At 47.3% G+C, this 14,118-nt stretch overlaps 7 protein-coding genes and 1 pseudogene across 7 annotated transcripts; 3 read left to right on the top strand and 5 right to left on the bottom strand.

Moving 5' to 3' along the window:
- Nucleotides 1-945: 945 nt before the first annotated feature.
- On the bottom strand, nt 946-1,975 carry LOC128730690 (trypsin alpha-3-like). Its single transcript, XM_053823766.1, has 4 exons — nt 1,679-1,975; nt 1,375-1,605; nt 1,207-1,310; nt 946-1,138 (listed from the first exon to the last, which is right to left on the bottom strand). Exons 1-4 carry the CDS (start codon nt 1,973-1,975, stop codon nt 946-948), a joined length of 825 nt encoding a protein of 274 aa, XP_053679741.1.
- A 709-nt stretch (nt 1,976-2,684) lies between these two features.
- LOC128721251 (trypsin 3A1-like) lies at nt 2,685-3,494 on the bottom strand (annotated as a pseudogene).
- An 807-nt stretch (nt 3,495-4,301) lies between these two features.
- Nucleotides 4,302-5,291, bottom strand: LOC128730689 (trypsin beta-like). The gene is made up of 3 exons (XM_053823765.1): nt 4,767-5,291; nt 4,567-4,667; nt 4,302-4,494 (listed from the first exon to the last, which is right to left on the bottom strand). The coding sequence occupies exons 1-3, from the start codon at nt 5,289-5,291 to the stop codon at nt 4,302-4,304; spliced, it is 819 nt and encodes a 272-aa protein (XP_053679740.1).
- A 933-nt stretch (nt 5,292-6,224) lies between these two features.
- On the top strand, nt 6,225-7,191 carry LOC128730686 (trypsin beta-like). The gene is made up of 3 exons (XM_053823761.1): nt 6,225-6,524; nt 6,588-6,928; nt 6,999-7,191. Exons 1-3 carry the CDS (start codon nt 6,225-6,227, stop codon nt 7,189-7,191), a joined length of 834 nt encoding a protein of 277 aa, XP_053679736.1.
- A 585-nt stretch (nt 7,192-7,776) lies between these two features.
- Nucleotides 7,777-8,755, bottom strand: LOC128721252 (trypsin alpha-3-like). Its single transcript, XM_053814987.1, has 3 exons — nt 8,462-8,755; nt 8,056-8,402; nt 7,777-7,975 (listed from the first exon to the last, which is right to left on the bottom strand). Exons 1-3 carry the CDS (start codon nt 8,753-8,755, stop codon nt 7,777-7,779), a joined length of 840 nt encoding a protein of 279 aa, XP_053670962.1.
- A 667-nt stretch (nt 8,756-9,422) lies between these two features.
- Nucleotides 9,423-10,436, bottom strand: LOC128730688 (trypsin-3-like). Its single transcript, XM_053823764.1, has 3 exons — nt 10,148-10,436; nt 9,745-10,082; nt 9,423-9,669 (listed from the first exon to the last, which is right to left on the bottom strand). Exons 1-3 carry the CDS (start codon nt 10,421-10,423, stop codon nt 9,471-9,473), a joined length of 813 nt encoding a protein of 270 aa, XP_053679739.1. The 5' UTR covers nt 10,424-10,436; the 3' UTR covers nt 9,423-9,470.
- A 991-nt stretch (nt 10,437-11,427) lies between these two features.
- On the top strand, nt 11,428-12,407 carry LOC128730691 (trypsin alpha-3-like). The gene is made up of 3 exons (XM_053823767.1): nt 11,428-11,703; nt 11,794-12,128; nt 12,215-12,407. Exons 1-3 carry the CDS (start codon nt 11,428-11,430, stop codon nt 12,405-12,407), a joined length of 804 nt encoding a protein of 267 aa, XP_053679742.1.
- Nucleotides 12,408-12,750: 343 nt separating this feature from the next.
- LOC128721264 (trypsin alpha-3-like) lies at nt 12,751-13,727 on the top strand. The gene is made up of 3 exons (XM_053814999.1): nt 12,751-13,065; nt 13,136-13,470; nt 13,535-13,727. Exons 1-3 carry the CDS (start codon nt 12,751-12,753, stop codon nt 13,725-13,727), a joined length of 843 nt encoding a protein of 280 aa, XP_053670974.1.
- The last annotated feature ends 391 nt before the right edge of the window (nt 13,728-14,118 follow it).

Below are 14,118 nucleotides of genomic sequence, written 5' to 3' on the forward strand. Positions count from 1 at the left end.
GCAAGTGTGTATTCGCAACGAAGGCCCACGCTTATCCGGCTGAGATAATGTACATTTTCCACTTCATTGTCATCGCGCTCGTCACAAGACTGAAACGGCGACATACCCTATTCCAAGGATTGTTTTTTGTGTGCTTGCGACAAAAAAAAACGACCACTGCGATGATGATGTGGCTGTTTAACGACGATGATGATGATGATGACGATATTGGCCGTGCATCTGGTGCAACATTTTACAGGCTTGACATCCGCGTGTGCACGAGGAAGATAAATGAACAGCCCGTGTGGATGAAGATGAATTTTGATTTTTTTACGCTGCAGCTGATGTGGCTTCGTAAGAGCTTTCCACTGCCACACGTCCGTGTTGACTGGCAACGTCGGATTTCTGTTTAATCCTGGCTGCGGGCTGTGAATGTGTAACACCACACATGATCTGATGTGAGCAGTGAGACCTCTACGAATGCATCTATGTCATGTGGCTAGAGCAGCGTTGTTACTTTATAATTCTGGGATTTAACTATTAAAAGCTTATGGCTCGCGATTTTGATAGTTCCCAACATTGTGTTTTATAAGCATTATTCCATCCACTCTTCGTGAAAGTGAACCTTCTCACAGGGAATAGGAAGGACACGGTTTGTTTTAATGCTAGCCAACTTTCCCAACAAAGCTCATCGAGTTTCCAGCATAAGCTTTTGCTTTAAACAGTGAGCTTTCAAACGCGTATAGCAAAAGCACACAGCCGAGAGCTTTAAACGAGCTCCATCCCCAGCACGTGCGATGGGCACTGGAGCAAAAACAAACAGACCTTTGCTCACATCGCCCCGAAAAAAAGGTTAATTCAAGCACAAACGCGAGTCCAGCTTGTGTACATCATTCACCGATAACAACCGATCAATGCGAAGACACCTTTATTCTGCTTCATTCATTCATACATACATCAACCGTCTCAGACGCCCGTCGTCGAGCTGATAAAGGTGCGAATGGCTGCGTTTCCCAGGTGGGTATAGATAGCAGCAAGTGGACCACCGCATTTGGTAGATCCCCACGACACGATGCCGATCTGCCGACCTCCAGAAACCAGCGGACCACCACTGTCACCGTTGCACGAATCCCGGCCCAGCTCACCGGCACAAATCATCCTGCAATGATGGGATGTGACTGTTAGTGAACGAATTCGCCTGACCCTCAACACATTTGCGTTACGCACTGTGGTGTCACCTGCACTCCGTCCCACTGACTCAAGCAATCCTCCCTGTCGACGATGGGAATATCCACTCCGGCCAATGTCATGGCTTGCTTGCCTCCTTCGCTCTGTGAAACACGATTGCAAGTCACTCGATGGTCACTCCGGGCTCGTTTACAGTGCGTGACCTACCTGGCGTCCCCATCCGGTGACGATCGCGCGCATTCCAGCGACCGGCTCGTAACCCAACGGCACCAGTCCGATCGGGCCGGTATTGCGTCCGCTGAACTCGTTACTCACACGAATGACGGCCACGTCGTTGTCCATCCAGCTTGGGTTGTACATCGGGTGGATGATGATACGAGACGCGTTGTAGATACGTCCTCCAAGCGACTGATTACCCGTGCCAGCTCGCAATGAGATCTTTAAACGAGCCAAACAAGGTTCAAGCTCCCTCTTTGTACCGAGACTCCTCACCATTCCAACCATTGCTTACCGTTTTCGGGTCCGGGTCCGGGTACAGGCAGTGCGCTGCAGTAAGCGCCCAAACGCTCGAGATGATCGATGCCCCACAGATGTGGTAATCGAAGTTACGCAGAGAAAGCTGGTACGAATGGGTTTCAATGGTCACCGGCGATCCACCGACGATCTTCTTCAGCCCTCCAACACTCATCTTCTGCTGACGAGCATCGATCTCTTCGGCACCTTCAGGCAACATGCGCCATTTGCCCTCCACATCGCTGGCTCTGGCCACGACGACAGCAATCGCACAAATTACCAAAACAATCTTCATTACTGCACTGCCTAACCCGGTCGCTGCCGTAAATGCTTTGTAAACACTCGATTCGGATATTTATAGGTGATGCATGCTAGAAATGCATTTTTTTCGCTCGCTTGCCAAACAACTCTGGACCTCAGCGACCACTCAATCATTGTCCACTAGCTGGTTAGCAGTGACTGCTGCCAATTCCGTTTTTGACACTATCAAAGTGCAATCAGGCAGCTGACAGCGAAACACGTATCGGAATACGCGAACTATACGCACATTGCAAGTCGCTCGCGTGGGTCGCGCTGAAAACAGGCCTGGCTGATAAAAACAATGTTCCAGGTATCGAACAGGGTAATAGTTGTACAGTAGCGCCAGATAGGGAAACGATCTCGAGCATTTGGTGCTTTACACACATATTCGCGTTGGCGAATTTGCGCAACATCATCCAAAGAATGGAACCATGTCAACAACTGCAGCTCCTTGTGCTTTTGTGTGCGAACTTTAATTCGCTTTATACATATTCAACGATTACTTGCAAAGCCCCTTCTACAGTGATGGAGTATGTTCACAATGTTCATACTCAAGTATTTTTGAGTTGTCGTTACGATTCAGGCGAAAGTTTCTCCAAATTGAGCCACATACATAGTGCATTACGAAAGACCTTTATTTTGTTTCTAGCTGCTTGTGATCAGTGCAGTTTTTTTCTTAACATAATACATAGACTCGTTGTTGTTTAAATTCCTGTAACTTCGGCAATGAAACTGCGAATCAGGGGATATGCAATGCGGGCATACACGGCTGGTGAGGCTCCAATGCAGTTGATATCTCCCCAGGAGATGATACCTATCTGGTGACCTCCAGCAACCAGTGGACCTCCACTGTCAGCAATACAAGTGTTCCGACTAGGCTCACTAATAGATGCCAATAGATGATAAACGGTTAATGCTTTTAACGTAGTCTGGAAAGATCCATCCTACGGGCCAGGCTTCGGCACAGTCAGCTTCAAAGTAGACAGGGATATCAACGCGCTGCAGAATGATGGGAAGGACTCCAGCACCCTGGAAACGGAAAGCAAACTGTAGATGAGGTCCTGTGGACAAGCGACCCCATCCGCTGACAACTGCGCGGGAGCCTGGGATCCATAATCGTACGAAGCACACAAACGTCGAACTCTGCCGTAAAATCGACGTAATCCGGATGATTGATGATCTCCTTCACTTCAAACATCACGCCACCAGCCGTACGATCGGATGTTACTCCCAACAGCTGAACCTGTGCAGTGTGCCGCAGAAAGCACCCATCTCGCCGAAATTATCGACGCTCCACAAAAGGCTATGATAGGCTCCGGGCATATGCCGATTGTATTTCACCGAGAGCCTCTCCTCAAAACCTACCATGGCATATGCAACAACCAAAGTTAGGCAGAGCAACAATTTGATCCTGAATTCGTATAACGTAATCCGTAATCGTATCCTGAATTCGTATTCGTTCGTGTAATATCTTACCGGAATGTATCGACTTACTTTCCCTCAAATATTCGCATTATCGATCGATTGAAAAAAATGCACACAAAAAAGGAAATATTGAGGCCTGGAGATTGGCTTGCATGCAACTTGCACGCAATTTGATGGAGATCTTTGGGGCTTTTGACCGGGCATAAATTTTGTTTTCTCTCTTTCTCATCTTACAATTATTGTTGAATTCTTGATTACTGAAATTCAAAGCAAAATAATTCTTTTAAAATCAAAAGAAATACACAACAGACGAAGGAAGAAACGCAACCGGACTTGGAAGCGAATTTCGGATTAAAACTCATGTAAGTGCACTTGCAGATGCATATCCATATACGTTGAAGATGACTGTATCTTCATTCATTCATAAGCGTAACTTTCGGATTCGCTTTAGTTCAACAGCAATCTGTCTTTCAAGAATTATTCGACATGAATTGTATTCTCGTAATCTAATTTTAATCGGTTATACAATTGATAATCCAGTTACAAAAACACTCCGATAAGAAGCTGTTTATCACCGGATATAGGTTAGTTCAGATATGAGCTGTGACGAAATCAGCATGGGAATTTCCAACCTTTTTACGTAATTCCACACATTCACGCAATAAGTACAGCAATAAATTAATAAACCAGTTGATGATAATGTCCGCATAGCTAAACTCGCACGTAAACTAGCTTTGTAGCCGTTCAGGATGATTTTAAAGTCCACAGCCAATTCGAGCGTTATTTAACACTCTACACTCATTTCTTTCCTGTCATCTGTGCCACCGATGCTGCATAATGTTGCAATTTGGTTATTTAATTTCCAGTTTTATTCATTCAGCGGCCAATTGCATTCCTTAAACACCGGTAACCTGGTTGATCCAGTTGCGGATCAGCGGGAAAGCGACACGAGCAAACACTCCTGGCGGGTTTCCGACGCAGTTGACATCTCCCCAAGACACAATACCAATCTGCTCTCCTCCGACGACCAGCGGGCCACCGCTATCACCGTTGCAAGCGTCACGGCCTGGCTCGCTAGCGCAGATCATGCTGAAAGAAAGGATACAAACCGACGGCTATCAGTACGTGCCCACAACTGCGTGCAGTCAGTGAAACACTCACTCATCGGTAACCCATCCTGGATTCCATCCGGAAACACATTCAGCCTGGGCGACGACCGGGATGTCGACACGCTGTAGAATCACGGGAAGTACGCCAGCGCCCTGTAAATTCACAAAGAAGAAAACGTTCAGTACTCGTCGAAAAACGCTGCAGATCGAAAGGGCTTTGTCGAAAGAAGGAAAGGAAGGATGTCCACGTACATTGATACCCCATCCGCTCAGAACGGCACGGGATCCAGGAGCGTGGCTAGCACCAGCGGGGTCGAGAGCGATCGGAGCGATGTTCACTCCGGCCAGATCAACAGTGGTACGCAGAACACAGACATCGTTCATCAGGTTCCAGTCGTCGTAGTTGGGATGGTTCAGGATCTCCTCGACGGTGAAAATGACTCCTCCAGTGGTGCGATCGGAGGAACCACCCTGCAGGGTGATGACGGACGGTGCTGGTGGAGGGAACGTGCAGTGGGCGGCGGACAACGCGTACCGGGCAGTGATCACGGACGCTCCACAGCTGTGCGAGGCACGACGCAGAGACAGCTGGTACGGGTAGTCAGCAATGTTGGCGTCGACTCCACCGACGATGCGGCCGTTGAACGGTGGCTGGTAAGCCGGACCCTTGGTGTAGTACTCTCCCGGCATGCGCCGGTTGTACTGCAACCAAACTTCCTCTTCCGAGGAGGCCGCGACGGCGGCAACGAACAATGCCAACACTGCAAACAATTTCATCTTTCCGGCTGAAATCAACTAGCGCGTACGGTGCGATGCTCCACTTTTATACCCAAAACACATCTCGGCCGATAATGTGCCCAACCTCCATTATCAGTTTAGGGGCCCTTTATCTTAAACCCCATTGTGCGATTAGGATTTATCAGAATTGGTTAGCGAAAAATACATTTCATGATACCTCCCCTGATAGTTCACATTTGCCCTCGGTTTGGAAATCTATTACCTGTAAGACTTACTGCTTTGCTCTTTTTTTTCTCTAAGTATGACTGTACGTTGGGGTTTTTACGAAACCTTCGGATTGTCAGCTCCAGCCGAACAGAAATGGGCACCAATGTACAGATAACGGCAGTAGCTGAAATTGGAAAATCCTATAAAATTCTCACGAAGAGATTGAACTCGTATGTTTGGTACATAGCACTAATAAATGTTATATTTTTTAATAATTACTGTACCATCGCATCAGACTCTCCTCACATGGAATCCTGTGTTTGAGATTATTTCATGTATTTCATGGAAAACTCTATACAGCTTACTTTTTAGTAATAAAGCATGTTAAAAACAAACAATCAGTTGCCTAATGTTGCTCTCCACAAAAATCAATTCAAGCATTTTGCATACAGTTTTACAGCGTTCGCTGTACTTTATCTGCCCTTGCATTGTGTACCCATAGCTAACTTCAGGGTATGCGAGTTCGATCGATCGATTCGTATTCTGTAAGAAGCATGTAAATGCGATTGAAATTTGTCAACACTCCATTTTGCAAAAACCTTTAAAAAATCGCAGCAACACGGAAGATATAGAATGTGTTTGTCACGTACAAGGAAATTAACACACCTGTTTCAATATTCTGCGCCCTCGTGCCAACATGACGGGCTCTATATTTCTGGTTTCCCATCGAAGTTTCGCATCAGTTCGTTGGTACTTTTTGTCAAAATGGTGGCGTTTAAAACGGGTCCAATATTGCTACTTCTATCGTTATGTGTCGCAGGAGTGTTCAGTGACGAGGCGCAAGATGCTTGGGCCTCAAAGCAACGACGAATTAAGGGTGATAATTCTGGCAGACCGAGTAAGTTCAGCGGGCGTATTGTCGGTGGCACGGAACTCAAAAATGCGCTTCCGTACCAGTTATCCTTGCGTGAAAGCGGCAACCACATCTGTGGAGCCTCTATCATTTCTGCATTTCACGCTTTAACGGCCGCTCATTGTCAGTCACCGCCGTCCGAAATCAGCAAGGTTAGTTGATAGTCCAACAACACTCGTCCAACAAATAATCACGAGCGTCTGTCCCGGATACAGCTCACACTCCTCGCCGGCGCAGTTCAGCGATCCGATCCCAATGGTATCATCTTCCAAGTGAACAATGTTACCAACCATCCTAGATTCGATCTACGAAACTTCGCCAATGACATCTCCATTCTACATGTGACCTCGTCTTTCCTGAACTATCCCAACCTGGCGGTCATTCCGTTGGTATCCGAGCTGTACAAACTGAAGGTGAACAGCGTGGCTGCCGTTAGTGGCTGGGGTCTTACCGCTGCCGACTCGATGCTGGCACCTACGTTGCGCACTGTAAGGATTCCCATCACCAGTATGGCAACCTGCATTGCACAGTGGAGTCCGGTACGGATAGCTAAAACGTAAGTAGTAGCATGTTTGTGGGGCGCAGAAACTGGTCGCTTTCAATAGCTTTCGTTTTTCTGTATGTAGAGCCATCTGCGCCGGCCACCCTGGTCGTGATTCATGCAACGGAGACAGTGGCGGTCCGCTCGTTCAGGATGGCCAACAAATCGGACTGGTTTCTTGGGGTGCCGATCAATGTGGAAGCGCGTACCCAGGCATTTACACGTACGTCGGTAACAAGGCTATGCGTACATTCATTCAAGAGAACAGTGGCGTCTGAAATCGACTACCAATTAGTGTACGATGTGCTAACAGTGGGCAATAAATACTAGCAACGAATTGGAGTTTGTCCGTTTGCTCAAAAAATATACATATTTCACGAAACGATGCCTATGTGCCAAACCCTAGCTGGTGAAATTGTACCACAGAACGGGTCTTTGTTGAATTTGCAAACAAACCCCAATTGAATAAACATCAGATGACGGCCTTGAAATGGAACGAATGGAACTTTTTTTTGTATTTTTCGTAGAGAGTACGTAAGTTGATGACCAAGGATTTAACTAAACTATCATGTAATGGAACATAATAGATTCATTACGTTTGATTTGCAGGTTCTACAGCAAAAGCGAAATGTTTCTGTTCACCGACAAGGTGAAGGAGTATTTTTGAAAATGTTCGATTTCCAGCTGTACAAATTATTGATTCAGTAGCTTTTACGTTTATCCACGTCAAGTCATGCTGCACGTTGTAGAGTATCGTGAACACTATGAAAATGATTCTCAACTCACTGGATGCTTCTCGAAGCATGGTCATTTTTCACGAGTAGACTCATGACATTTTATTTCTACATTCGTTCCAATCGCTCTCATTCTAAATGCGTAACATATTGATGGATAAAACTCGAAACGTCCTTCGATGATATGTTGGTATATACTCCCGGGTAAGCGCTTCCACACTGGTTATCGCCCCATGAAACTATTCCGTAAAGACGGTTGTTGCACACCAATGGACCACCACTGTCTCCCATACAGGAATCACGACGCAGCTCTCCGGCACAGATCATGCTAAGGAATGTGAAACCAAACAACAGAGGACTTTACCCAAGGCACAAAGTTCGGTTCCACGCTAAAAAAGCTCTACTCACGACGCCGTCACAGACAAAGGACTCCATTTTCGTCGGCAATCGGTATACGGTACCAGCGGAACGCGTACCATTCTCAACATTTCTGGAAGATAGCTTTGATTGCTCGTGAGTCCCCAACCATGCACGGAGCAAGAGGTCTGGTTTGAGCTGAGCACAAGAGTTGGAACATGCTGCAAAGTAATGGGGTGTATATTTTCATAACCGGTAAACGATCCCACGATTCGAACCAAAGCGACGTCATTGTGATAGTTGTTGGCATTAAACATGGGATGCACTATGATTTCCTCCACCTCGAATATGACACCGTTATCGTCCGTTCGGTTCGAGCTGCCTCCTTTTAGGGTAATCTGAAATGCAAAAAGTTTTATTTGCATGAACAAGCGGCAGACGATATTAATATTCATACACTTTCGACAGGAGGCATCGGGTTGACACAATGCGCCGCCGTTATGGCAAAGGACGAATCGATCACAGACGCTCCACAAATGTGAAAGCCATCCCAACGTAACGACAGCTGGAAAGGCAAGTCTTTGATATTCGCCTCAGTTCCGCCAACGATTCGACTGGAAACACTCGGCTCCAACTGGAAACTTGACTTGATGGCTTTGCGCACTTGCTTCGAACGCCATATTTCGGTTGCATTGGAGTTCGCCAACGCGCTGGTTACGCATAAAAGCAAATTTATAATTAGCCTCTTCATTGTATGCGTTAACAAGAGCCGTCACCAGATAACTGGGCGATTTGTTTCGCAGAGGCGAATAATCGATCATGAGCAAAAAGAATCACTCCTTGCCGTACATCGTTCACATCTGTACAAACATTGTTCGAAAAACGTGTATACTAATGTAAGCACACCCTGATCCTAAATTAGTTTGTGCTAGTGCAACGGATGATAGATTTATGAAATGACCATATCAATTTTCCTTTTTCTTTTTAAGAGGTCCAACTACTCTCTCTGTTACTCAACTGTTCTCTGTTTAACATAATTAACGTTGTACTTCTTGAACTGCTTACGTGTGTAGTTACTTAAAGTACATTCATACTCACAAAATGGAAGAAATAAGTTGTTTGCTTCGTAGCTTACGATGATGATCATCTCCACAGATAACAAGAATCCCCTCGAATGTACGGAATGATCATTACAGAATTTTGCGATCGTTTTCCTTTATTTTCATTCATCGTGCTAGCTCGATACAGCTTAATCATTGATACAGTATTGTACTCTTTATTGAGTGCAGAAATTAAGATGCAATTGAGTAAAACTTGTAGTGCCAAAATTTCTAGATGCACCAAATCAAATTACATTGCAGCCGATCGACAAACTGTGATACCTTTATACAACGCTTAAGAGAAACACTGCTACGCATAGTTCAAAACTCATTCTTTTTCCATACTTTTTCCTATCAGATACCATATCAAGTGTACTGCGCCAAAAAGCTACGAATATTTGGAGATGCAACGCGAGCGTAAATTCCAGGATACTCGCTACCACACGATGCGGATCCCCAGGACACTATTCCGACCAGTGAGAAAAAGTTGTTACTGAGTAGCAACAACGAACCACCACTGTCGCCCGTGCAGGAATCCTTGCCCTTTGTACCGGCGCACAACATGCTACGAAAGAGAATGAGGATAGAACAAACTCATGGTGAAATCGTCCTTTACCAATAGCACACAGAAGCTGCTTACTTGTCGGTAATGATGGTGTCAGACCATATCGCTGAGCAAACAGCGTTGCTAATGGCAGGAATCGAAGTTGCCCGTAACGCAGGTGAGAGTGATTCTCCCGTCATAGTGCGACCCCAACCGATAACGTTGAGTGAGGTGCGATCGGCAAGCTTTGTGTCGGCCGCGATCAACTGCACAGGCGCGATGTTAGGATTCGACGAGAACGGGGTTTGCACGCGCAACACCGCTACGTCGAAATCGAACGTTTCCGGGTTGTAGTTGGGATGCACGATGCTGCTGGCCACTGGGAAGGAAGTACCGCCCGTCTTGAGACTCGTGGATCCACCGTAAAGCGTTAGCTATGAATGGAACAAGATGTAGCGCTTCGTCGGATGTAGAGAATCGCCTCAGAGTTTATACTTACACCGGTAAGACTTTTAAGCGGGGCCGTACAGTGAGCGCTCGTAGCTGCAAAATTTGCCGAAATGACCGTAGCCGAGCAAATGTGGTTCGAGTAGCGCCGCAGGGATAGTGCAAACGGGTACCTCGCGATCGTCACTGTTGTGCCACCTACAATGCGCTCATACTGGCGCTTGTTTTCGAAATCGAAAAAGAATTTAAAAAAGCCCTTCACTTCCCCATGTCCAGCCGCAAGTCCGACCAAACACAGTAACCCTAACGACAAGAAAGCCACTCGCATCTTACTTCCTCTTGATCTCGTTCGGATACTACTGATCTCATGACGAATTCCACACAGAACGCGACCTTCTTGCGTTGAAACACCCGCTGCTAGCCATACTCTGCATACATCACATCAGCTGAGTCAACACGGTTCTCCTCAGCGCAAGTGCTACATTTCACGATAATAATTTTCCGTACGGATTCCAAAAAGGCGTCCAGTAAGATTCGCCCAGTATTACCGCGATGATTGCAACGACGTTCCACCGACCGCGCAATGTTCTTGTAAGAAAACCCAATAATTAGTGAACGAATGTTCAAAACGCCACCAGAGTACTTGCCTGCGCTACATCCTGATAAGAGTGGGGCATGATATCTTGAAGGAATATGAATTCGTTTCCGTTACATGCGACGATGACAATTGATGGAATCTGTACACTACATATTTTCCGCGCCAAAGAGGCCATTTTGTGATCATGTTCAATACACCAGACACCCATAACTGGAATTCTACTGCCCTACTATGGAATTCAACGGATATATGCACTTCTTAAGTCAAATACTGAATGGAATAGTCTTAATTGCGGCTTATTAATTTTTCTTGTTGCACCCTTTGACGTCAAAATAATTCATTTATCATTTCATGGGCTATCTGAGCCACGAGCGCGATTTCCGAAAACCGCGTTCACAAAATCCCCAGGCTGTAAATCCGTGACGAGTTAAGATTTCCCCTGCCTCGGATAGCCTCTAGCTATTTCAGTCTACGACTCCAAGTCGGCTTTGATAAGAACCCAGTGTGGGCAAGCGAAATTTATCTTACCATCAAAGCCCAGTGTCTGGAATTACCCGATTTTATTGATTTCGCCTTTTGTTATCGCTCATTGATTAACTCACACGCCACCATCAGATTTTGTCTACCTTCAGAACATGTCTAACATGCCGGTGGAAATGATAAGGACACTCGTATATAAGCTACCGATCGCTGCCGGTGCAGGGTATTAGTTTCGGTTCCAGATCGAGTTAACCATGAAGGCCTTCATCCTGCTGTCGCTGTTCGTTGCCGGCGCGCTGGCCGGCGTCGAGGAGAACGTTTGGCTGTCCAAGCAGATCCGCGTCGACGGAGGTGAGAGCGCGAACTACAATGGCCGCATCGTCGGTGGCTCGACTGTTCCGATCAGCCAGTTCCCGTACCAGCTGTCGCTGCGTCAGAACGGCAACCACATCTGTGGTGCCTCGGTTATCTCGGGCACCTGGGCCTTGTCCGCGGCTCACTGCACCTTCCCGATGCCCGCCGTCAACTCCGTAAGTTTTCCAAGCGACTCCTCCAGCAAGTCATCGTTGTCAGATATCTAGTGTAACCCGAATAATCCCGGATTCCTACTCCTATTGCAGATCACCTTCCGTGGTGGCAGTGAGAGCCGCACCGCCGGAGGTACCATCTTCCAGGCCGCCCAGATCATCAACCACCCGCAGTACAACTCGAACAACCTGAACAACGATGTGTGCGTCATCCGTATCACCACCTCGTTCGTCGGTGCCAACATCGCCTCGATCCGTCTGGTCGCGAGCGGAGCCAGCTTCGGTGCTGGAACCAACAGCGTCGTCTCTGGATGGGGTCTTACCACCCCCGGAGGATCTCTCCCGGTCAACCTACACGCCGTCAACATCCCAGTCGTCGCCCAGGCCACTTGCAGCTCGGCGTGGGGAGCAGGACGTATCACTGCCGCGTAAGTGTCCTTCGTCAACACGATGATGCACGGTTGGTACATGACATGCGATCATTAACTGTTTGCTCCTTTCGCGCATATTACAGCATGGTGTGCGCTGGCCAGCAGGGCCGCGACTCCTGCAACGGTGACAGCGGTGGCCCGCTGGTTACCGGAGGACAGCAGTTCGGAGTCGTCTCCTGGGGTGCTGTGCAGTGCGGTGGACCCCTTCCGGGAGTGTACGCCAACGTTGGTAATGCCGCTATTCGCAGCTTCATCAGCCAGAACACCGGAGTCTAAGCGCTTGCTTCGATTGATGATGTAGGGAAAGAGAAAAATAAACAAAAAAAACGATGAACCGCAACTCCTTCCATCGGACGTTAGTCAGTGTTCATACACTGTCACAAGTTATGATGACATACCGGTCGACATACCGGATTTCAATCGATCTATTGCTGCTGAGGTGATCGGTGATTCACAGTTATCTTCCAAACCACCACATCCAATTGGAACAACGCAACACGCATCTTGGCATTATCTTATCGAAGTTATTTGGTCATTGATCAGATCCAGGCCATCCTCACTTTGCATACACTAGGGAGCTTCAGTTGCGCCCGGGATATTCGAAGAATACCACTGAATTATGGTGTCGTTTTCTCAGCTAGTAACGTTCGCTGTCATTCTGCAAACCACGTTTTCCGGTGGCTCTTGCGGCAGTATCTGGATAAAGTACAATGGCCGCTTACCTGGCGGAGTATACCAAACCGCCACAGCGCCCCTAGTGAGCACGGAGAAAAACGCAAAAATTGTCGGAGGAAGAGACGCTCTCATCGACAATTTTCCCTACCAGCTGGCGTTACTTCGAAGCGGGGTACTTGCCTGTGGGGCGTCGGTGATCGCCCTACGATGGACCTTATCGGCCGCGCATTGTACTCATCCCTTACCGGAAATAAATGTGGTAAGCTCACCCCAAGTCAACCGATCGTATTTTGAAGCTACTAGCGGACGCGATTCACATTTCTGCTTAGATGACTTTACGCGGCGGAAGCGCCAACCGTTTGTTCGGAGGAGTCATTTTTAGCGTCGTGCGCATTGTAAATCACCCTCGCTACAGTGACTACACCATGGAGTTCGACGTAAGCCTCTTGCAAACGGGAACCGACATTGTGGGACAATCTATTGCTCCGGTAGTATTACCGCCAGCCACTAGCGGGTTCGCGCCGGGAACCCTGGCTAACGTTACTGGCTGGGGTTTGCAATCCGTTCCCAGCGCTCTTCCAGTACAACTGCAATGGGTCGAGTTGCCCTTGATGGCCATCGAGCAGTGTCGCAGTAGCTGGCCCTCGGAATGGATAACGGAAGAGTAAGTCAACAAATGATCGTTCTCCGAATAAGAATTTATTGAGCCATATCTTCACGATCCGCAGCATGATGTGCACTAGTCAGCCCGGTCGTGATACATGCAATGGCGACAGTGGAGGTCCTTTAGTCATCAACGGCTACCAGATGGGCGTGTCTTCGTGGGGAGTATCTGACTGCTCTGGAAACTTGCCTGCGGTCTTCGCCAGCACAGCAAACCCGACCATCAGAGCATTCATTCAAGAGCACACCGGGGTTTAAGAGGGAACATTTTTAGTACGCAATAAATCAACAGCACTTCTTCAACAACCGGCTACACCGTAAAAACAGCCAGCGAGCTCTTCCGCACCTTCAAACTCCTCGCACATCGCTCGGCTATTCTTATCACCAGCAAAACGGACCCTGATACTAGGTACATTGGCGCGGGTGTCGCTATCTGGTATGATAATTAATCTGTACCATATCTGCAGTTTTCATTGTACCAGTATCATTCACAGTTGCGCCCAAAACGTAGGCAAACCTTCATTGAACCTATCAAATTTATTCCACAAATCTCGCGCATATACAACTCAAATACAAATCGAAAGGCAGTGTAAAATAAATAAAAAAGTGAATGAATATATATCCTTCACTGAACAATTTACTCTCGTCC

Source organism: Anopheles nili, chromosome 2 (assembly GCF_943737925.1).
Source record: "Anopheles nili chromosome 2, idAnoNiliSN_F5_01, whole genome shotgun sequence".
NCBI classification, from domain to species: Eukaryota; Metazoa; Arthropoda; class Insecta; order Diptera; family Culicidae; genus Anopheles; species Anopheles nili.